Source organism: Haemorhous mexicanus, chromosome 6 (genome assembly GCF_027477595.1).
Source record: "Haemorhous mexicanus isolate bHaeMex1 chromosome 6, bHaeMex1.pri, whole genome shotgun sequence".
Classification (NCBI taxonomy): Eukaryota; Metazoa; Chordata; class Aves; order Passeriformes; family Fringillidae; genus Haemorhous; species Haemorhous mexicanus.
In genome coordinates, this window is record NC_082346.1 from 16,411,858 (window position 1) to 16,436,714 (window position 24,857).

At 38.6% G+C, this 24,857-nt stretch overlaps 1 protein-coding gene across 4 annotated transcripts in view; it reads left to right on the top strand.

The window, feature by feature from the left end:
* Window positions 1-24,857, top strand: part of OTOG (otogelin) — a 93,401-nt gene that overhangs the window by 39,912 nt on the left and 28,632 nt on the right. For all 4 annotated transcript variants that reach the window (XR_009486861.1, XM_059848964.1, XM_059848965.1 and 1 more), the window contains 11 exons: window positions 2,700-2,807; window positions 6,889-7,027; window positions 7,276-7,410; window positions 8,454-8,600; window positions 9,211-9,330; window positions 10,013-10,129; window positions 11,014-11,170; window positions 12,152-12,178; window positions 14,879-15,046; window positions 17,088-17,366; window positions 24,542-24,659. Coding sequence is in view for 3 of the 4 variants with exons in the window: in XM_059848964.1 (XP_059704947.1) it covers window positions 2,700-2,807; window positions 6,889-7,027; window positions 7,276-7,410; window positions 8,454-8,600; window positions 9,211-9,330; window positions 10,013-10,129; window positions 11,014-11,170; window positions 12,152-12,178; window positions 14,879-15,046; window positions 17,088-17,366; window positions 24,542-24,659 (1,515 nt within the window). In the remaining variant the exon portion in view is untranslated. The remainder of the gene's footprint in view (window positions 1-2,699; window positions 2,808-6,888; window positions 7,028-7,275; window positions 7,411-8,453; window positions 8,601-9,210; window positions 9,331-10,012; window positions 10,130-11,013; window positions 11,171-12,151; window positions 12,179-14,878; window positions 15,047-17,087; window positions 17,367-24,541; window positions 24,660-24,857) is intronic.

The window sequence follows — 24,857 nt, forward strand, 5'->3', positions numbered from 1 at the left end:
AGAGCAAATTTAATGTTGCAGAAAAAGTACTTGTGGGTGCATATATCAGTTGAGGGTGGGCTGTTGCAGGAGAGAGGGGAAGGAGTTTGGGCAAGACACAGACTGTTGAAAACTGCTCTGCTGGAACCTGGCAGTGTGTGGTTTTTTTTTCTTTTTTTTTTTTTAATTTATTTTTTTATTGTTTTGGTCCAGATTTGGGATCTTTGCAGAAGTAAGGAAGTGTTTGAGGAGTCACAGGTGGCATGACTTCTAAGGTGCCTTTACCAAGATTATTTACATATTTCTGTGTGTGTGAATGCAGAAAACTCTAGGTATAATGAGATAATACAGTGAATGTTCAGCAGGGTGAAGTGAGATAGTTGTCCTTGTGTCTCTGCAGTTCATTGTAGGCTGGACAGTAAGTATAAGCATCAAGGAAAATGCCTGATACTTCAAAGAGGAGCTGTGCAAGGCCTCTCTGTAGGGTATTTGTGGTGAATTCTTAGATCATTGAAATCTATCCATTTGCTTGGCTTTACAAGAGAGAAAGCTGTTATCACTTTTTTTTTTTTTAATCCAGTGTAATAACATGAGGAAAAACCTGCATTTAGTGTTACCTTGTCAGTGTGATCTCTTTGTGTCTGAATGTGCCCTGTTCAGTCCCGAGCAGCTTTAAACCAGTGGGAATTTCAGTCTCAGCTGATTGTCTCCAAGTGACACAATGCTTGAAATCAGTATGGATTACAAAGAACACTTCACCTACCCTGGAGGAAAATTACAGTTTTTCAGTTTAATGGGGGAGGAGGGTTTATGGTGTTCTGCATGTTCCCATTCATAAGCCTTACAGAGATGTAAATTTCTGTCTGATACATAACACACTGAAGAGGAGTCTAAGTAAAATACAAATTATAAATTTGTACAATGTAATTCATAAAATACAAATTACCAGCTCATCAGTATGAGCAAATGGAATGTCCTGTGATAAATTCAATGATGAAATGTTTTCTTTGGATAGCAGGGAAGCAAAACATCCTTACCCTGTTTGTCCTGGATGTGCCTCACACTTACCATATCTTATCCTTAGTGCCATATCTTGCCCAACATCAGGAGCAATAAATCTGTCAGGAACACAGAAAAACCTGTACAAAATTTGTATTACTACAATGAGGTACTGGGATTCCAAACAAACTTACCTTGAAGAAAAAAAAAATAAGTTCTCTGCCCAAAAGTGCCATTTGAAGAGACTGTTTATTTGTCAATGCAAATACATTTCAAACATTTAGAAACAAGGATAATCCTAGACTGCATGGTGCCTGTAAGGAATCCTTTCACTATGGAACTGGCCTGTTAGCTGCTCTGGATTCCTGTGTTGTATGGAATGGGGCTGGATCAAAACAACTTTGGAGCTGCAGCAGTTGGAGTGAAAGACACTGCTGCAGCTTGTCAAGAGTTCAAGTTTCACAGCTTTCATTTGGGAGATGGATTTGTCATCACAGCTGTTCTTTCTGTTATTGGACCCTCACGTCCCATATTGATATTGCTTTGCTTATCCAATACCATGACAATATTTGTAATAAAATGAATTGGTTTTTGGAAGAAATGCAACTTCCCTGGGCTCAGTGAAGTCTTAGATTCTTTAATAAAATAAATCAGTGTTTCTGGTGTATTTCATGACCTTTATTTGTAGAACCTGCTTGAGATCTGTCTCTTTACCTAGTTTCAGGTTTTTCTGAATACTATCAAAAAGCTGCAAACATTTTACTTTAAAATTAGGACTGGTTGATCTGTTTAGTCTTTCTGGGCAAGAATTTCTCTGTAACAGCAATATTTTTCACTTTCTTTTTTCTTTAATAGTTTTCCATTTTTATCTTCTTGTCTAGGAGTTCTGTCTAAACACAAATTCACAACATTAGTCAAACTGTAAACAGCTATGCATATGGTTAGCTATGGTATGATGAAAATATCCCTTGAAGACTGTGAGGATACTTCTGCCACTAAAATTGAGTATATTTGTAATTGCTTGCATAAAGGTGGCTGTAATTTCTTGCATAAAGGTGTGGAAATAAGTATTAATTAATACAATAATTTCATGTAGCCAGCATAGCTTTTTTGCTATTAATTAAATTATTCACGGAGCAAGAGGTGTAACTACAGCTATAGGAAAACTGCAGGAAAATAAATTTCTTTCAGTCAGTGAAAGGAAAGAATAGGACAAGAAGAAATCCTCATTTAAAAATACTTAGACTAAATATGCCACAAGTTTTGAAGAGTATGAGTACATACCACTAGAACAAAGGGCTGTGATGGCTCCCACATCTCATGGATTATCTCTTGGCTTGAGTCAAATGCAGTTTAATTGGCTGAGTTACAAGAAATTTGCTGAAATTTAGAGGATTTTTAGAAATTTGTAGTTTCCCTGACCTTAAAATTTGTATATTCATGAGTCAGTCTTAGAGGGTTAGTGATTAAAAGGTTAGTACCCAAAGTGCTGACACTTAATAAAGATAAAATATTCAGGTACCTGTGAAAGGAAGATACCAAATTGCTCAAACAGAATTATTAATGAAATGGTGCCTTTTCAGTTTCAGAAGACTTTAAATATTATTTGTGTCTCAATAACAAATCTGGTAGTAACTTTAAAGTTTAGGAAAATATTTTTGTATCTGGATATCAGCTATACTGCTGCTGGATGAGTATTTTTTGTTCTTTTTATTTGATAGTCTTGTGAAACATGGGGATATGTGCTTGGATGCAGATGAATGTCCATGCTCATGGAAAGGAAAGGAATATTTTCCAGGTGACAAAGTAATTTCTTCCTGTCATACATGGTAAGTGGAGATCTATTTAAGTGATGAGTTCATTTTAGATGTGTATTTGTATGTTGATTATTTTTCCTTCATGTGTGTTTTAGTTGTAAATTTCACAGCAGATTATCAAAATCATCTACTTTGACTTCGTATTTACATTTCTTCAAAGAGCTGTTAAAACTGGTTCAGGTTTTGTTATTTCAAAGTGCTTTACATAACAAAATGATAGCAATTTGGGATCTTTTTAGTTTTTTAAAATCTTGATTCAGAATTCTATTTTTTAAAATTATTTTCAAGGTCATGGCTAGTATTCCTAAAGCACAGGTAAAATCCCTTAAGTATTACACCTGAGTGACATTTTTGAAAGCTTTTACTCAGTCAGTTTCACATTTAGCACTGAATTTGAGCAGTCTAGAGACCAGAACGTAGCCCTGTGTTCTTAAATCTGCATCCACAGCTATGTTAAGGGGAGTACTGAGCAACATCGTGTACTGAGCAAAGAAGCTGACAGATGGGTCACTGAGTTTGTGTGTGTGGGTAACTGATGAATCAATCAGCGTTCAAAGGGAGAATTCCAGCAGGAAAGGGTCGATAGGATCATTGAAACACACGCAGACACCGATTCTCTTTTTCCTTTTGCTGCCCAGGGTTGTAAATGCAGCACATACCCTGCCAGGTTTCCCTGAGCACTCTCAGTGGGATGTGTTTTACTGCCACTTTAATAAGCTTCACAGGAGTGTGAAAATACACCCCCCTCCCTGACCCTGAAACAAGCTCGTGTCATGGCAATCTCTGGCCAAGGCTGAATGTTGCAGGCTGGCACCAAGAGTGCTCCTTGTCTCACCAGAGCCTCAGAACAACCAGCTGTACTGCCAGGCACCATGATGCTGTGGTAGAGCTGTAGCCCCCAGGTTCCCAGCAGAGCAGCTCCCTCTCTTTGTGCCCTCCTTGTAGCTTACCAGGAGCATTTAACTGCTGTCCCCTGGTGAGCTGCTGCTCCTGGCCAGCACAGCTCAGGGTAGCCCAGCCCAGGGAAGGCTCGTCCCATCAGCACCAGGCTCTGCCTTGTCTGGATGTCATGCCCCCTCCAGCCTTGTGCTGACTGCCTTCCTCTGCCTCTCGTCAGGTCCTCAGTAGCTGCTCTAGAAGAGATTTGTAGCCCCTTGGTGGACTGGTGAAGCGACTTACAAGGCATCTCCACTGGGCAGGCAGGTAAAGCGAGCCGGGCTGTTCACCCCCTTGTTTCCAAAGGCCTCTCCATTTGGACCTGGTGTGGGATTGCTTGCATCAGAGAGAATTAATTGATTGATCAGAGAGAATTCATTTATCCCAGCTAACCTGTATGAGACTTCACCAAAGGCAGCAGCAATGCAGACAGAAAGACACTGGGTGTTTAATTTAGCCTTCTCTTTTTTTCCTCCCCCTGAGGCCAGACTCATTAATTCACGCACAAACCCTCAATGTTGTCGTGGCTTTTGTAGTCTCCCATGTCCAGAAGCAGAGACAGATTAAGTGATAAGGGCTTTTTGGCAATCAGTTGTTCACAAATAGAGGGGAGCCTGCAACGAGCTCTGCTTGATGCAAAGCAAATAAAATCTGAGTCTGCTGAGTGGGTGTGCAGGGAAAGGGAAAGGTGCAAAGCATGAGAGTGCTTCTGTGCAAACACACTTAGGCACTCACAGAACTCATCATTTAGTGGGGTTGGTGCATTGAATTGGTGTGTGTTGATAATAAATGGCTTACTCATACTTGGTGTAGTGTTAGCAACATAAATATTGATCTATCTGCTGAGCAAACAAACAAACAAAGTAACTTCATAACTGGCAAAACTACCTGTGAACTTACAGAAACTTTCAAACCAATCTCTGGGGTCTGACTGACCTGTGCTCTAGGCTTCCCAAGTTTTGTTTTCAGTGCAAGTACCTGAAATATTTACCATGTGGTGGCAACATTAAACACAAAGTGTTCTAATGCTAAAGCTATCAGAGTAAGGTTTTGATGGGGTGCTGTGCCAGGTAAGGTGGGCTTGTGCAAGTAGATGTGCTGGTCTGCTGTCATCATGCTGAGACCATTGAGCAACTCCTGGTCACTCTCTGTGGGCTGCTGAATTGGGCCTCCTGTGTTCTTTAACAAATACTTCTTGGAAATATGCTGTATAGAAAGCTATTTGAAGTTTAGAAGATTCCGATAGCTCAGCTTTTCCAACTAGGGCTCTCTAGATTCTGAGAACTAAACGTTAGTTCACTTAGTATGAAAAATGCCTTTTAAAGTAGAGGACTTTAAAGACATTGTGTACCTCTTAATCCCTTCTTTCTGGCTGTAAATATGTTCCTGAAAAAAAAAGAAAAGGATCTCCCTAGGCTTTGTATGCTAAGAAATGTTTTTGCACATTAGAGACCCTTAAGGCATCAGCATATGGAGATTTGAATAGGCCGTGAGCAAAACTAAAACCCAATGTCTTAGGAGAAGGTGAGAAGCAGTGCTTAGTTTTCCAGTCCAAACATAATTTCTTCTGTTTGCCTCTCTCTCCATCAGCTTGATGAGGTTCCTTCCCTTGGTACTGTTCTGAGGTGACTGCAGTTAGCAGGTCCTGCTGCTATTTCCTTGTTCTTTGCAAAGGCAAACACTTCTCACATGTATTTTAAACTTTTTTTAGCCATGTGCCTAAAGTATTGATACATGTAGAGATGCAAAATGCAAGCAGTGGACCAAATCAGTGATGGGATAAGCAGAGTCTTGGAAAACTTGGACAGTGGCTCCATGTAGGTGCAAGTTAATTGCTAAGGGAACTGGAGGAAACCTGATGCTACCAGTAGCTGGAGCTGCCTAGATTTTCTAGATATTTGCTGCCCTTCTGAAAAAAGTGGTGTACTGGCACTGTGATGGAAATATGAAGGAAAAGTTACACTGATAAAAATTTATACTGAGAGAAAACTTCATACTTCCTGCTGCTTCAGTAAATGAGATGTCAAATGTTAGAGATTTATCCAGTGATTCTGTAGGCCCATTCAGACTTAAGCTGTAAAATATTCAGCATTCATTGAACAAAGAAATTAAAAATAGTTTTTTTAAAAGTAAACTTAGGCGTGTACCAAAATTATATCACATGCTGTATTTAGTTTAACCTACATTTATGAAGATACCTATACTAAAGCTATGCCAAGGCACTAGATTTGCTGTCTTTATGAAGGAGAATTTAAATCTCTGGGTCATTTGGGAACTAGAAATGATATTTTAATGATTGCTCATGGATGCAGGAAATGAAACTTTATCCATTATTTATAAAATTTATATCTGAAAATGTTATTTAGATTGTAAGAGGATGATTCAGAAAGAGCCATAATATCCAATACTTCAAACCTCCTATTATGCAAAAAGAATCCACTTCTTCTCTTATGCTGCAGAGGGAATTCAGCAAGGTCTGAACAGTCACTCTGTAGATGTGTGGTGAAAACCCTTTGATGTTTAAGGTGGCCATAGACATAACTTGAACTGTTCTAGAAGTTCCTAAACTCTTAGGCTGGTGTTTGGGGGTGATGACATTTGGAAAAAGAGTAAGTCCCACAACATGGTTCTTTTAAGGAACCTAAGCACCAAAATAATGCTACTGTAACTTTTCCTTGGTAATTCTGTGAAATTCTTTATTCAAGGACAGAATGCATGGAGATTATAGTAACAGGGCATGCTACTTTTTGTCTCTAAGATTCAGCTTGTACAGAAAAAAATGTTTGGTGAGAAGCTGAAAAAGAAGGCTCTCTCCTTGTGGCACGTTATTGGTGTGCACTAGAGAATAAATTCTATCACATTGCACTGGTTTTCTTGTTTTGTTGGTTTTCTTGGTTGTATTTTTTGGGGTTTTTGAGACTTGCTGTGGAGCCTATATATTCTGGAGCCTTTAAATTGTCATGGAAGAAAAAACTTAGACCTTTTTTCCCCAGAGAATTAATTGACGTCTCCTGCTTCTAGCCATCATTTCAAAATGCTTCTGTCCACGCTCCTCACACTTGCACAGCTTCTGTTTCTTTGCTTCTCAGTGCAATAGCTGTAATCATTTGTCTGGGCTTGCAGCTGATATTCCCATAATTGGTGGTGCATTTTTCAGCATCTGCCAGCACGGATCGTTCCAGTGCACCTTCCAGCCTTGCCCGTCGATGTGCACGGCGTACGGGGACCGCCACTACCGCACCTTCGATGGGCTCACCTTCGACTTCGTTGGAACCTGTAAGGTTTACCTGGTGAAGGTGAGACTCTTGTGTAAAACCTCCCTAAAACTGGGTGTGAAACTACCTGTCAAAATCTACCATCGTGCTTACTTCCTGTCTGTGCATTTTGCTGAGTCCTACATCCCTTTTTTTTCATTTCTGGCATTGTTTAGTCTTTGAATCATGAGTAACATCAACATGCTCTGAGGTCTCTGCTAACTGAACTATGTAGCAATATGTATATTTATATTAGTATATTTAAAAAGTGACTTTTTTTTTTCCTTCAGGGAACTTCTTCAACCAGCCTTTCTGTCATTATAGAGAATATTGACTGCTTTAGCACTGGAATCATTTGCAGAAAAAACGTTTTCATTAATGTTGGAAAATCTCTTTTAGTATTTGACGATGAAACTGGGAATCCAGTAAGTTTCATTTTTTACTACTGATCAAAAAGCAGCATATGTACTTCTCTGGGTGTTTCTTCCTTTCATAACCAAAAACTTATTGTGCCACTTCAGTAGCAGAGGTGTAAATATCCTTACGGTGAATGCTGATCACATTCATGGATTGTTCAACGGAAACGTAAAACAAAATCTTGTCTGTATTTGACAAAAATATTAGAGGAGATAACTGTAGCTCTTTTGTTTAGACTTAATTCCTGTTTAATATCTTAGGAGAAATACAAGTGTTTAGAAGGTTTGAAGTGGGAGTTTTGCTATTAATTCTACTAGAACCAAGAGCTTAGGTCTGGAGTGTTTAGGAGGAATATTTCTATACAGTTAAAAAATCCCAACAAATTGCAGTCCCTGTGGAGTGTATCCTCCGCAGCCTGGATTTTTTTGTGTGTTTTGGCCAAACTGCAAACTCTATTCTGTAAGTGTTTATTAATTTAATATATCAGTAATTATAATATAAATAGTTCTAATTACAGTTTATAGACTGACTACAGAAAGGAAGTTTGAGATTTTGTGTCAGTCTGATTGTTAGTGGATTGAAAGAAAAATGCTGTAAACAAGATGGTGATCTAGGGACATATTTGGACAATTCCTTATTTCCAGAGGCTGCTTCATGCATCCTTTTAACCTATCCATATTCAAAAAAAGCCCATGACTGTGACAGAATTACTTATAACTAAGGGAAAATCATAATCAGGAGCCTTAAGACTACTCATCTACCTCCCAGATGAATCATTAACATTCTAATCTTCAGTCCATTACCCATCCTGTAAATCTGATATAAAATCCACTTTTAAAATTGGAAAATCATAAAAATACAATACAGTTCACATTCAAAATCTAGGCCCCTTTTGCTTGAGCATTTTCCCCCCTCTGTGGCCTTCTGACTGTTTTTGGACATGTCAGAGAACCATGTTGTTGATTTCATTTAGGTGTTTAGTTTCCCGTCAAATGAACATTTTATCAAGATATTATTTCCATAATAAATTCCCTTGTTTTATTTTGAACAGAGTTTATCTAGTTCCATAGATGGCCTACAAAAAATGCAGTTATGGAAAGCTGGATTTTTCACTGTTGTTCACTTTCCTGATGAGCACATCACCATCCTTTGGGATCAGAGAACAACAGTTCACGTGCAGATGGGGCATCAGTGGCAGGTAGGTGGAAGTCAGCACTCTCATTGCCATTTCTTTGAGGTATTTATGTAAGTCTTGTTAAATAAGACATAATTATTCAGAGATTAGACTGTCAGAAATAAATTAAAGAAGCATTCAGCTACCTTGTCAATGAAAACATTAATTCTCATTTTTCTTTTTTTTAGTTACTCTTTTATGTATAACTTCTGTAACAAGAGAGACAAATATCTTAGGGGCAAAGTTCTCTTTCAGTACTCATTCCTTACATGACTGAAGCAGATGTTATTTTGCTGAGGCTTAAAAAAACACATAGCTGGCTAACAGCATCCTTTTCTGAGCAAAAAGATAATCTCATTTTTCAAAGGCTTGAGGATGCATAACTGAAAGGGCATAATAATGACATTGCCAAAATAAAATATCCTCCATAGCTTTGTTACTGAATTCTTCTGACTGAAAAGCAGAATTCTTTTGATTGAAATTTAGCTGAAAAAGGATCAAAATGTGACAAATTTATAATTAACAGCTGAAGATGCAAGTTTTGAAAATGGTCATGACTGAAAGTATTTCATCTTGTAAAAATACCTTTATATAAATGCATATTTGTGTGTATATATATAATTTTTTTCCTCAGGGAGAATTGACTGGTTTGTGTGGAAATTTTGATTTGAAGACAGTAAATGAACTGAGGACTCCAGATAATTTTGAATTGACAAACTCACAAGAGTTTGGAAACAGTTGGACGGCTGTAGAGGTACATGAAAAAAGAGAATGTGCTTCCCAGTAAATTTTACTAGTAGATTTTTTTGCTGTTAACCATAAAATTCATCTTGAAGGAAATCAGAAGTTCTTTCCTGAAAGAACCAGTCAGGCAGCAGTACAAATGACAATACCAGTGGTTCTTAAAGGTGTCATAATCTGTTAAAGAAAAGAATCACCTTTTTTGCTGCAGAGTGTTAAGAGGGCAAAGAAAAATGCTGTAACAATATTTTGAATGCTTTTGATTGCATTTGAACAATAAAGTAGTGGGATTTTGGTATAATAGAAGAACTTTGAGTTCACTTTTGAGTGTGTTGACAGTTTAACTGATTTTTCATGGCTGGGGAGCATTTTACTGTGCAGACATAGCAATGGAAAGAAAAAAAATTCCATGTGCCTCTCTGGTACCTCTGATTAGACCCATAAGTATGTGTGTGTGTTTTTCTGCTGCTTTCAGTGGAATGTTTCTTCAAATAGTGTCATTTTCCATCTCTTCTTCATTAGCATTAGCTTTTAATTCTGTATCTTAGTCCTCCTTTAGTTTCACAAATGATGCATTTGTTTCACATTTTGCATCTTCCTAAAAAAATAAAAAGCACAAAAATATGATTTGCAAGTTCAAAACACAAAGTGGTTATGAAAAAAATTTCTCACCTTCATTTTGCCTCCCGGTTTAGTGCGTTGACAGCTCTGACATTCGAAATCCGTGCAGTTTGAACCCCCTTAGAGAGCCATTTGCCAAGAAGGAATGTGGGATTCTGCTAAGTGAAGCATTTGAAGCTTGCCACCCAGTGGTGAGTTGTAGTCCTGAATAGAAATAAGTGACAGTGAACATAGCACCAGAGAGAAATGTTACTCTTCAACGTGAAGCTCTTTGTTATTAATGAAGACAAAAATACACCTAATTTGGGATATTTTCTTTTTAATCACAAGTTAGTACTTATGTAAGGATAACCACTTGCTTGCTTTTCATGAAATGTGTTACCTGGCATGCATGCACATTTTTCATGCATATATAAATAAATGTATTAAATGGGCAGTGTCAGATGGAAAAACTCATTCCTAGAAAACTTACTCAAATGTAAATCCGTGTAGAAGGTGTAACATTTCAATAAAAAAATTAGCACTGACAGTTTTCTTTGAAATTTTGTCACTTAAGACAAGACTTGAAGATACTGTAAGGAAAAAGGAGAAATTCTTGTGTGAAATTGCCTGATAATATGAAGAGAATATGAAATACTCACGTGTAAAGAGGAGCTTTCCGTTTACTTTGATTGCTTATGTTTTATCTGTATCTGACTTCCTTAAAATTTCTGAGTTTACTGATTTGTGGTCAGTTTAGTCTTTTATTTAATAAGGTTTTTCACAATTTATTAGGGCTTAAATATTACAAAACACTACAAAAGGCAAGCCCATGCCAGTATCTTAACGTGCTTGTTCTTAATGCATGGGTCAATCAATGGGTCATTGATTTAATTGTGTTGCTAAGTGCTGGACAAGATTTTATGGTGTGTCCCAATGAACAGTTTTTCTCATGCTTCAGGAATCATTGGGAGTGAAATCTTTAATTCTTCCAAGCTGGATGTGTTGCCTTTTGGAAGAGCCACAGCTTTGTGTCGAGGTGTAGGCTGGCAGTTCCTGTAGGAGTGTTTTTGATGAGCGATGTTTTCATTTCCAGATTGACGTCACCTGGTTTTACTCCAACTGCTTGACAGACACTTGTGGCTGTAACCAAGGTGGTGACTGTGAGTGTTTCTGTACAAGTGTCTCAGCCTATGCCCATCAGTGCTGCCAGCACGGAGTTGCTGTGGACTGGAGGTCTCCCAGAGTGTGTCGTAAGTTTGTTTAACCAGCCCTGCCAAGGGCTGCCCCTGCCCTGCATTCATGGCAGCCAGACCCAAAAAATCAGTCACACCAGCTGACCTGGGGCCATGAATTGAATCCAAGCCTCACTGGTGCCTCTCACTCCAATTTCATTCTGGTCTAGCTGGGTTATGTGCTTTATCTGTGTTTGTGAGTGATGCTTTTCTACTTTCAATCCCTTTGTCCTGTGACGTGAAAGGAGAAGTCGTGGGAAGTCTGTATTAGGGTACAGCATGCACCCTTCAAACCAAAGGTGCAGCAGCTCAAGTGATTTCCATCTTCAGGAGGGCTTCACTTCTTAATAGGATCTAGTAAACATACATGCCTTATTCGAGCCCCCAGAGCAAGTGTGAAATATAAAGGTCTTCTGAAGAAAAACAAATTAGTTTTTAAGCTGGGCAGTCATTACCTTAGGATTCCTCTCCAACAATTCTTAGAGAAAATATCTGAGGCCCTTTTCTCTAACACCTAGTGGAAATGCCTAACAGGAGGCTGACATTTCCCCAAAGATGGGATAAAAGAAGGGGAGATGTAAAGAATGGAAGGAAACAAGCATTTTTCTAACTTTGCAGTTGTACAGAGAGAGTGTGCAGCTTGCTCAGGGTCACACAGCAAACTGGCCACAGAGGGGGGTTACTCTTAACTTTTGGTGGAAAAGGTGTGTTTCAATGTGAAGCTCAGTCACAGCCACTAGAGGTCACAAAAAGACAGCTGTAGGTATGTAAGCTTAGTATTTCCTGCTGGGAAGCAATGCTTTCTTTACATCTATGTAGTTTAAATTAGTATTTTGTCTATAGTACAGCAAATATTTGACAATAACTTTTTAATAAATGTTTGTGTATGATCTAATTTGGCCAAGCATTTGGCTCACATCATAATGGTCAAGGGGAATAGAAAACCTGCTTATCTATAAAATGCCTGTAACAGCATTCTTTTTCTTTTTCTTTTTTTAGCTTATGATTGTGAATATTTCAACAAAGGTAAGTTCTAAAGGAAGTGACAAAATATCAACAGACTCTCGGTTTTTTTAATTTAAGTCTTAGAATCTTTGTATAAAAACAATTGTATTGCTGAAAACATTTGGGAATGTTATGTTGTTTAACTAGTCAAGATTGTTTTGCTGCTTTATTTTGCTTTTTCAAAAGTTTTTAATTTCATAATTCCCGGACCTCTCCTGAGAACATGTGTCTAACTGATTTTCTTTGCAGTGATGGATGATGATTAAACAATTAAATCATGAAGTAATTAATGGAATATCAACTGAAAAGTGCTAGTGGCACTACTTGCTTGAGGTGCAGTGCAGTTCAAAGCTGAACAGAGCCCAGTGGGTTGTTCAGTCACTCTCAGGCTCCCGTGCAGCCCCCAGAGGGAGGCAGCTGTTAAGCTATGGCAACTTTTTGTCCCCAGAGGGGAATAACACTCCTTTTAGGTCTGTCTGACCTAGCCTGGAGTTCCTGAGGGACCAGCATTGCTGCTGCATTGGGGTGGCTGTCAGTGAGGGGTGCAAACCTTGGGGAAGGTGCTGGACCATACCTTGAACCTGCCCTGGGTGCTGTAGTGCTGTGTCAGCCCTGGAACCCACATTCAGGCTGTTTCCAAACCCCCCTGCCTGTGTCTGCACAACCAGCTGTGGCACACAAGGCAGCCTGGGGTGAGGCAGGGGCAGGGCTCCTGCTATTTGTGCTGTAACTCTTTATCAAGCTCATCTAGAAGCCTGTCTATCCATGTGACATGGAGTATTTTGGTCTTCTGATCAATACTGCAGCAGTTCACTCCTGGAAAGGTCTCAGAAAGGGACCAGGTTAAATTAGGACAGACTTGTGCACTGTGCCATGGCCAAGAAATGTGCATTTTCTCATGCATTAACTCCTGAAAAGATTTTGAGTGCAGTCAAATCACTAATGCATGGGAATTTTATCTAAATCACCATTTAAAGACTTTCAATTAATTTAAATAAAGGATAGTTGACCATAAGAGGTGATTGAAGGTTTTAAGTTTTCTTTGTGATTTGCTTCTTTAATAAAAGAAATACTGTCTGATAATAGACAATGTTAGTGCAGCTAGACTGCAAATTCAGTGCCTGTAACATCTGTGGTGAGGGTGAAGCTAGATGATCACACATACTTTTAAGGTGTGTTATTACCTTTATTTGTTACTTAATTCTTCCTGACAGAAATTAGTGAAAAGAGGGGAGATTTGTGCACGTGGCCAGCCTTGAAATAAACATGGTTTTGTATACCTCTTACTTTGTATTTTTCTACTCTTTACTAATCCAGTATTCAACACGTTGCTCACCAGTATTCAATATAGAATGTTTCAGAGCTGTCAGTGGACAAAAAAAAATCATCTCCATGCTGAATATTTTCCTGTCTACATAACTTAGAGTAGGATGACCCAGAATTACTTTGTTTTGGAGACAGGAAGGTTAAGAAGTTTTTTTTAGACCAGAAAGAGGTATTCACTTTGTGCTGAATCCAGAGTGAAATAATTCCAGTCCTACTAGAAGCAGAAGCCTTTTGTCTTTGGTCAAGGGAAATCCTCAGCTAGTGGCTGTGGCCTCTCAACTTTTGAATGGGCCTGAGATGGGATACTTGAACATATAAAGATATTTCCAGAGCAGTTTTAAGAAGTAATTTAAACATGTTTTTTCAACTCCCTGTGCTGAAGGTGAAGAGATATCTTTGTACATGTTTAGGTGGGCATGGACCTGTACCCTAACTGGCTACCTTTTCATGCCATTAGAATTTGAAGCTCTACTTGTAATACAGCATCCTGAGGATTTCAAAACTCTTAATAAATGTTAAGGTTTTGGAGAACCAGAGTATGAAGGCAAGCTGCAAATTACAGTCCAAAATTTTAACCTGTTGGTACAGATTTTAAGAGTCAATGCTATTAACTTCCCAGCTGATAGCTGCAGTTATCTCAGATGTATGCTTGCCATGTCCTGGCATGTGGGTAGAATGGTCATGAGGTGAACTGCTCATGTGAGGCATAAAATGCCTCATTTTTACAGGGAACTTAACAAAGTAGTTTCAAACATTTAAAAATGAACTCAAAACTATTTTTCTGCAGTAAAGTTTGATCTAAATGAGAAGGTGTGGCATTTTAAGGTTTACAAAATAAATTTGATGGTTTTGGCTTTTTTAACTTATAGATAAAATGTGACCATTCTTTGCTTAGGATGCTGATTTCTTCCTGTCTTACTTCACAAGTAAGGCTTATTTCACTGTTCAAGGAGTTTTTTGATGCTTGTTGACAACAAAATTTTATTCTCTGCAGTATGCCTCATGCTTTGGACATTAATAAAATAGGTTTTAAAAAGTAGTAAGAAGTGTATAATCAGTTCAACCATACAAATAATAGTTTAGAAGGATTCTAAATCAAATAACCAAGGGGCCAGCCATCTTCAAAAAAATTATTATGAAACAAAAGCATATGAGAGGGACAAAAAGGAGAAGCTGATCATGAATCTTGAAAATTACAAGTAGGTATTCTTGATAGTTTTCAGAACATGTATTTTCTAAAAAAGGTTTGTTTTGGTTTTCTTTCAAGTTTAGTGCATGGCACCTAGATCTATCTGCAGAGTGGTGAGATGTGTTTTTCTTCACTCTGCCCTAATGCTTAGAGCTCAAGCATTTGTGATATTTGACATGAAAAATAATTGGATTTTTCCTCCACAGCTCTGGGAAAAGGCCCATACAAACTGGTCAGCTACTTGGATGGAAAATTTGTAATAGCAGCAGAATTGGTGGACGGTGTTGTTTTCCCTGTGAAAGAAGATGATGTTGTTCCTGGGCGTGTAGTGAGCTTTATGCTGACTTCAGGACTTTATAAACCCAGAGCACATGGTAAAGTCATATTAACCTAGCATCTTAAATAAGACAGAGCAAACTCTGCCCTTGTCTTTAAGAATAAACCTGGGTTAAAAATTTCTTGCCTTATCAGTCAGTTGAATGTGCACTTTAATGTCTGCCAGAATTTTATTTGGTGGATTTTAGTTTGTAGCTTTGTGAGCAGTTGAAAAGCAGCTGCCTCCCCACACCCCCACCTTCAGAACACCAAACTGGTATTGCAGCCCAGTAATCTGTGTGCTGCTCCCTTTGCCTCTCCTCTGGTGGAAGTGAGAAAGAATGGGAGAGAAATGTTGCAAGGAAAGTGCTCCCCACCTCCCTTGCTCTGCCACCACCACTCATTGTCTGCCCACACACACAGAGATGCCCTTGGCACTGACTGAGCTCTGTAAGGGCTCTCTGAATGCTGTGAATCTCTGTCCTTTGGGTCCCAATTCAAGTTTCCCCTGAAAGAAACTTCCTTCTTCATCAGAGGAAAGATGTATTGCGCACCTTCAGACATGTGCAGAAAGCCTACAAGACTGTACCCAGCATTTGTGACATTAATTAAATGCTGAAGTTGTCTGCATACACAGCTTTAATGCCCACAGAACACTCGGGTATCAATGATTTTACTGGCCAGAGTCCCTTGATGTGCTCTTTGGATAGCCTGAAGGTGGCCTTGTGTCACTTAAAAAATTGTAAGTCTTTGATCACTAATGCTGCTGTCTGTAGAACTGACACAAGAGCTCATGTGACAGAATAACTGTGGGTAGATTTCTTTTATTAGTCATAGTTTTGAGGCATTTGTGCATTGTGTTCAATTTATGTTTGGAAAGGGAAGGTCAGTCCTACTGTTCTGTTCCCCTATAAAAATCTCTCTCAGAATTTAACCTGGCAAATACAGTTTGTGGCTCATGGTCCAGTGTGAGCAAATGAAATTTCATCATTTGGTCAAGAGGAATTTGCACAATCCATATGATGTATCATTAGAGGACATTCATGACTCTTTGGCACCTCAGCACAATGCATGTCTTACCAGTTTCAGGCACTTCTGGGCAATGGAGAGTTTGGGGCATTAATGCACTGATAATACAGCAGCAGGTGTCAAAAATCACACTGACTGTCCTTTGTTACTTTTCAAAGAGCTGCTTGCTACAGGCAATCCATGAAAAGGCATTCACTAGTACTGCTAGATTTTTCAGATTATCTGAAGCTTTTATGCTCAGAAAACAAGGTGGTCTTCCAGAAGTGTGACACCAGAATGTGATAATATATCCTCTTAATAGAGATCATTTGTTTTCTAAGCTTTTTTTTTTTTTTTTTTAAAGAAATGCTAGCCAGTCCTGGAGGGTTAGTTGATTTTACAGTAGATTAATGGCTGTTTTCAAGAGACTAGCAGAGTTTACAGCAAAATAGAATGAAGTAATTCTGTGAGCAACAGATGCCTGTAACAGGCTCAAGATCTGATGCCCTGCAATTGGCTGTACAGAGGCTGCTTGAAATCAGAAGTACTGCAGGGTAAGGTATCATGAGGGCACATGTGCCAAAAAAAAAGACTTTGCTGTACTGTTCTTAAAGGGAGAGCTAGAGAGCTGAATGCAAAATACAGTTTTCTAATTTATTTTTAATGAAAGGCTGAGCTTTTAAGCTATCAGTTCCTGATGGCAAATGTTACTTTTAAACCTAGTTAGATGGAGTTAAAGTTTTTATTAAACAAATGGCTTAGGAAATTAAAGTAAATTAAGTAAATTAAGTTCTGCTTGACTGCAGGGCTATATTCCTTTATCCTGGTGTGGGCAAATGTCTCAATCTCTTTGTATTCCTGTTGGAACCTGTAGAGTATTTAGAAAACTTAATAATCATCACAATCTAGCACTCTGTAATCCATACATAGTGTATTTTCTTACAAGATTCAGGCTGGTTTCACGGGTAAGGCCAAAGCCAATTTTCCTTCCTCATGCTGCTAGAGTCATTAGTGGTACATAGAATGAACTTAGTTTATTATGCATTTATCAGCAAATAAATAAGTTCTGTGTGCACTCTTCTGTTTTTTCAGATTCCAGCTTGATTTCATTTGAAACAGCTGAGAGACCAAATTATTTTCTTCAGCTGGTCTCCAATAATACTCTTGTTGTTTCTAAATGGAAAAAATCAGAAGATTTTCACAACAGATCTACGTTTGTCATTCACAAGAATACTTGGCTGTCGGGTTACAGCTCCTTTGAGTCATTTGCAAAACCAGGATTCTTCATCCACATTTCAGCCTCTTCAGTTGAGCTTTTGAAGTACCATCATTCAGAGGAGTTCAGACTGTCAACCCTTTTTAAACTTGTAGGTAGGTGATTACACCTCAATGTTATCAACAGCAGTTTTCTCCCTGTGCAAATCCAGGCTAAATGGTGGTGTTATTTTCAGAGGTGGTGAGATTGCTTACCTCTCCCCTACATTACTGGGAGCTGGGGGAACTCTGGGACATCCAGGCTCAAAATATTTTCCCCTTAGCATTGTAATGAAGAAGAGATTCTGTTTTCTTGTGAAAAGCCATTAAATAGCTTAACACACATTGGCCAGACAGGTTTGGAAATGCATATCCTGGTGTACAGTTTAAGGGCAATACTTGCTGTGGAGATGGTAAGAAAATTCTTTAGGAGTAGAACATTCATACTCATAAAAAATGGAGTCACAAAGGGAATAGAAAAGAACAGATCTCTAAAATTTGAAGTGTGTAGACAACATTTTCTCTCCTTTGCCTGCTGCCAAGAGAGAGATTTCTGTACAGTGAATTCTCATTGCTAACCCTGTGGCCTCATCAGGAGTAATGCCATCCAGTGCTAAGGACATGGCCTGTAGGCTACAGCTTTCAAACCTCATTTTCTCCTGAAAAATACCTTGGGTTTATCCACTACCCACTCAGAGATGCTGTGTCTGTTGGGGTGTTAAACCCTGGTGTTTCAGTCATCATCTAGTTGGGGTATTCACCCCTTCCTGGGGATACAGATGTTCATTTCCCTAACCTTTCTTGGACAGATAGAGCTTTTGAATACAAACCAGACTGCTGTGAGGGTACTTCTACCTACCTGTGAGATTCCCATTCCCATAATAGTTACATTCCACTGAGGCATGAGGATAAGAAATGAAGAAGATATTCACTCTGAGGATCATTTCTTAGGAGCTGGCCGCAGATGTTGCTCCTACCAGAGCTGATGACAAAACCACACTAAAAAAATCATGCAATTCAAGCTATTTCTCTTTCTGGGTTTTTTTTTTTTTTGTTTGTTTGTGGGGTTTTTTTTTTGGTTTTTTTTTTTTTTGGGTTTTTTTTTTTTTGAGGAAAAGAAATAATAAGAATTGCAGTTTTTACATTTTCTTAAACAAGTGGAACCATGCACTGAAGTGAAGGTGGCTTTGGAGGTCAGGAAAAGCATGCAAGTTATATTGGTGTATAAAATAAAGCAAAACAGATTATTCATGTAACTATTCTTTGCTTTAGCTTTTACTTGCCTTAACACATTAGATGCCTCAAACATATTCATTTATGAAACTCGGTGACAACAATTACTTGCTGAAACCAAACATAGTATATATAATTCCAAAATCACTGGAAGTGATTATGTTCTAAGAATTTTATTGTACTGTAGTTTTAAATGCATTAATTTATTTATTTAGCAGAAGTATTTTAATAAGTGTTCCTGGCAATACAGTGGTTTAAAATCAGTTGTTCATTCTCTGAAACTGAAGTGTATTTTACGAGCAAAGAAAGAAAATGAAATACTGTATGAAATAAAGCATGGCCTGGCCGTGTTTTACAGTGACCATGTTGAATTGTGGCACAGACAAACCTGAGGCAGCCTCTGATTTCTGTGACAGAGGAGGCCAACTGTACGCCTCGTGGAGCTTCTTGTTATCAAAACACTGAATTAAAGTGTTAATGGTGTCATTGTGAATCTGCCCGTGTTTTGCAGTGCATTACGCTGACAGCCTAATGCAGCTGTTGACTGGCACACTCCAACTTCAGAAAAATGACAGATTTTGTCATTGCCAAATGCCTGTTGCCTCTTGACAAATGCTTGTAATCACAGAGCTGTTGAGGTTTTTGAGCGGCAGAATTAGAGGGCTAATGCTATTACCAGGATGTTCGTACAGCATTTCAAGCAAGGCACTTTTTTGGGACATAACAAAAATATCTCCTCAGTCTTTTATCTTTGAGGGAGGAATGAAGAAGGTTAAAGCACGTTCCAATTCTCAGTGGTCATCCATTAACACAGAATGGTATGTCTTTTCAAGTGTGAAGTCTTTACCCTCCAGTCATTATACCGAAAAATCCTATTTATGCCAATGGAAAACTAAAACAATTTACCTCAGCAAGTGGGATCAGATCAAATGATCAAGAGGTATTTCATTAATCACCACATCCGAGGGCTTGGGTTTCAGAGTTTTATAAGCAGAGGAGCATAGGGCTCCAATCTTTCTCCAGTGTACTCTCACAAGGGCCAGCCTGCTGATGTAGGGTAATTACATGGTCTAAAAATACAGCAGCATTTGTTTAAGTTAATGGAAAAGTTACACCAGCTCCAGAGTGCGCAGGCTAAAGTGTATTGGGTTTCCTGCTGACTATTGTAAATGCTTTGCATATTAGATCAGAAACTCTTGAACCGGGAGCAGCTATTCCTGCGGAATCAGAGGATAAATATCAGGAGCAGAATAATAGGCCCAGTAAATCCCCTTGGCCAGAAAGTTCCTCATGAGACTTCTTCGTGCTCTGTGACGCACATGCAAAAGGAAGAATTTTAAATGACCTGATCACCACGGCAGTGGACACATGTCTGTTTCAAGTCAGCTGACGAGTCACTTTTTCCAGTTTCATCGCAATAAATATTGTCACATTGGGACACACCAAGGCTGGGAAGTGTTTGCCATGAGAAGTCACTTCAGCTTTAAAGCTGGGTTATTTTCATTATACTTTGCTTTTTCTGCTCTCCTGCTCCCACAAAAATTTGAGGAAATTGAGTAGAAAACTGACTTTTGATGTGTAGTGTGTACTTATTCATAATAAAATACATTTTTTCACTCTATTCAGGAAATTTTTTGGTGGCAAACAAATTGGTATGCATTCAGTCAAAAGAATGCTCCTTGCTCCTACCAGATGGACAAGCACAAAGATGTCATGTAAGAGCCATCAATTCCCATTTAAGATTGCTCGGAAATCAGTGTATGTAGGGAATTAGTGACCTTTTTATGGATATATCTGCTGTTTTCTTACCCTTTTTAAAAATAATATGCTCGAGCTAGTCACCTTTTATCATTCATATAATTGCTACCCATTTAGGATCACTATGAATTATTTTTATGTCTGTTATGAAAGTGTGACTTGCCCCATATACATTCTGCAGCAAAGTATTTATTAATGCTAGTTATGTGCTGTAATAGCTAACTTGCTGTAAATATAAGGCCTGTTTTAGAGAGAATTTTCAGCTAAAATTAAAGATGCACTAAGTATAGGCCCACTGCACAGAGGCATTTTTCAGTGTTTAAGTTTCATACAGAGCACTTCTAATCTTGGTGTTTTAATTAACTCAGTCACATTCAGAAACATGGTGCAAAACTGAAAATTAAATTAACTTTAATGAAAACGTTTTTTACAAAACCATCTTTTTAACTGAAGTCAGTTTTACACATGATACTACTGGCTATTTTAACATCAATTTACTCTAATCCACTTCCATAATTAGAATTAATTTTCTGGAGTGTCCTGATTCACTCATAATGAGTTGCTGTTGAGTTTAATTTGAGCTCGCGAGCTTTGTTGGCCCAAAAGATGGTGACGTGGGGCTGGAAAATGCTGAGCAACCCCTGCTGTACCTGCAAATCCCCCGTGTGCCACTGAGCACATCTGCCTGGTAGCTCCTGCAGTCAGACTGAGCTTTCTGTACAACAATATCTCTCCTTTTTTATGATGCAAACACAAACATTTGACCTCCCGTTTTTGGCTGAATAAATAGGAGGAGATTACAGAGTTGCTTTAACATTGTGATAGTAAACTGAACTGCACGTAGATGAGAGGCAGGTAATTGCACTCTGCTTCCAGTGATGTTTTGGCTGGGCACAGAGTTTAGTTTTTCCAGTGATATTTGCTTACATTTCTCATTGCAGAAACTTAGAAGTCATGAGCAGGGTTTGTTAGTCGTTTGTGTAAGTAGGTAGATAGGATTTCATGTTTCTAAACTTGTAACTGAGGAGACAGGCAATCTAAGTTACCAAGCAGAGTTTGGCCTCCATTATAAATAGAACTAATTCTAAAGCAATTTTTGGGCCTACTCGATTTTTTAAAAATTTTATGTTAAAGTAGCAAAAAAAGAAAAAAGCATCGGGTAAGAATGAAAATCCAAATACTTGATTTTTAAAATTATTTTTTAGACGTTTATTTTAAATACAACCTTTTATTAACACTGTAACAGTTCAAATTTTAAGGACTGTTTTTAAGTAAATAGCCAATTTTTGAGCATAACTTGGAATTGTTCTTATTACAGAAATTCTAGCAATGGCAAGTTTTGACACGGTGCCATAAAAGTTGGCATAGAAAATTAAGGTCAGGTGGACTTGTGAACAGTAAAAATTGTCAACTCAGAAAAAGAAGTGGCTAAGTTTTCAAGAATGGTGGTTTTGCCTCCGCAGAACCTCATGGTCTGTCAGTGATAAGATAGCAAAAACTTCATTAAATGGTAGCTACTGCTGTTGTCATCCCAGTTTTAGTTTTGAAAGCCATGAAGAAGAAAATTATAAATTACAGGGAAGAAAATGCTTCTCTGGTGGTCGAGAAGGTGTGAAAGCACTGGAGTTGGGAAGTACCTTTTGATGTGTGGCCACGTTCAGCCCTGTGCTCCCACGAGGGGTTTCTGCAGGTTGATGTGCCCAGCTGCTGCTGGTGAGAGAACCATGGGCTCAGCTGGCACATCGCCCAGCTGGGGCCACTGTCACCCAGGACATCAGTCACCATTTTGGGAAGGATTTGCTGTGTCACCCTGTCAGCAGGAGACAAATGCTGGTAGACTTGACAAGGAGACACATGGCTGTCTCCAGATGCCACGATGAATCCTTTTGAGGAACACATGCCTGGTATGAGAAGCTTGATTCATTGTCTGTAAACTGCAAATCATTGTTCTGTGGTGAGGGAGCTCTGCTGTTGCTGCAGTAAGCTCGTGTTACTGGTTGCTGGAAGGGGAATTTTAGTATTAAAAAAATGGGAAGCATGTGGTGGAGGTGGCTGAACAGACCAAGTGACCTCAGCCACTCTTCATGTGGCTTCCCCTCAAGGCCCTTCACCATCTTCATTGCTCCTTTGGGCACTCTCTAACAGCTGAATGTCCTTTTTTTATATTGTGGTGACCAAAACTGCACTCAGGGCTTGAGGTGAGGCTGCACCAGTGCAGAGCAGGTGTTTTTGTGCTGTTTTTTGTTTTGTTCTGTTTAACAGTGGCCTGATTCTTGGGATGCCCTGGCATTCCAGAAGTTAGGTTGACAATAGTGAAAACTCTAAATATGATGAATTATTCAACTGATGTTTTCTTAATACTCTAAAGAATTTTCCCACAATTCATAAAAAAGCACAGATATCCTCATACCTTATGGGTTTACAGAGACATCCTGAAAGCTTTCTGAGAAAAAGGAAAGCAATTCATGCAAATGCTCCACTCTTGCTGTGGTGATTTGGTGTGCTCTTTATTGTAGTTTGCACACTAAAAAACACTGGTACAGCTTGGCCTTGCATACTCAGTTCTCTAAAATCCCTTGACTGGAAAATTAAATGTCCTTTGGTTCTACAACTCTCTGAAAGTAATTTTTTTATGAACAGGTTCACAAATTCTTCTGTTGTCCATAGTTGTTTTTGTAGAAGTAGAGACAAAATTTGTGAACAAGCATGACTTCATTTTTGGCTGAGAGCAGCATTTATGAAACACTCAACAAATGCTATGCATTTATGTGTAGATTCACCCAAAATCCTACCAAGGCATGAAACACCACCAAACTCTGTGAACTTAGTCTGTAGGAAATCTTGAGGAAACTTGGCTATATATATTTCATAAAAGTCAAGGTTCCTTTGGAGAATGGGAGATGGTATGTTAATCCCAGCATTTGGAAGTGTTAATTCATAGCCACCATTCTGCTAAATTGAGAAGCTGTCATTCTTCATCAGGTTGCAGTCTGTCTTCTGCAAGCTTGTACTTTTATTGTGTTTGAAACTTACTCTGTGGTTAATGGTGAGTTCTGTGGCCAGAGTTAAAAGTTATGGATTAGTCTCCTTACTTAATCTAGGTAGACTAATGAATGAGATTTCATAGATTCAACTTGGATTTATTTACTGTTATCACTGCTTTTGGTGACTGCCCATGCCAACAGATCTCTGATATGTTTTGTCTTTCTGCCGTGTATCTTCTTTTTTTTCCTTAGACCTTGTATTTCTGCTATGAATTTTCTTTTGTCCTTAAACCTTACCACTCAACGAGTCCAGGCATGCAAGACCTCATACATCAGTCACTAAAATAGATGATAAAAATTCCCTTCCTCCATTAGATTTATGTAACTTACATTGGTGTCACTGGAAGGGGTCACAGAAGAATTCAGTTGCATGTACTCAACTTCGTATGAGAACATAATAAATGCATATTTTACTGTCATAAGAATTGCGTTTTTAAAAGCAGTGACAAATTACATTCCAGGATAAAATGAGATGTAAAAGGGATAACACTAGATGGCAACATACACACCCTTTTGTCTGGATTTGATTTCTATTTTTAAGAGAATTATTTGTATTTTAAGAGAAGACATTCATGGTTAATAGTGACAGAGATAATTAATTATAAGTGCAGATTCCCTAAATTGCAGGACTAAAAGTTTCTCAGTATCTTCATGGAAAATTTCAATGTCTTCAAGAAGATGTAAAAGAGCTACTCCTTGTATCTCAGTCCAGCAAAGATCAGGAAAACTTAAAAAATACTTCAGAACGACAAAAAATGGAAATTCTTTTGAAGTAATTAGGCTTTTCTTTCTGGTGTTTAATGTAAACATTGTTTAAGAGCAGTTACTCTTTGTAGGCTCTGAACAACATTGCTCTGAGCTCAGGTTTACCAGTTTAGAGGGGACTCATATATGATGATGATGATGATGATGATCTTCTGCAGGCATGACTGTACAGGAAATGTCACTGCCCTGCCCTGGCTGCTGCTAGAAGAGCTGGGGTGTCATAGTGCAGGGACTGAAATCCAGATACAGCATGTAAATCTTGCAGGTGTTGGGAGAGCCACTGGGCTCATCCAGCATTGTGCAGGGAACCGTTCTGCAGGGAGGTGTGAGGAGTGCTGGAGTGCATTTGGCTTTGTGTTTCTATTGTGTGACTTGAAAGTCCTTCAATAAACACTGCGTGTGTAGGTGCTACAGTGAATGTAAGGCATGCCTCTTAGTGATATGTATCTGTGAGTGCTTAAAGAAACATAACAGATCTTTGTTGTTTTTCAGATGTCAAATTTAAGCTTCTGTCCCGTTCTACGTGTGAGTGGCGTTATGATGCCTGCACAAGCCCTTGCTTCAAGACATGCAGGGACCCTTTGGGAAAAAACTGTCAGACAGTACCAAAGTAAGTGTCTGTATTTTTATGGAAAAGTGACATTTAGGCAAGATGCTTAAGCAGGATAATCGGAATATGAGGGCCCAAATGTGTACTTAACTTGTCAGGACTGTGTTCTTGGGTAAGGAGGTAAGTGAAAGAGGAAAGAAATGGAATAAAACCTGCTGCTCTAGCCACATAAACATGACATTTCAGCCTTTAGTGTAC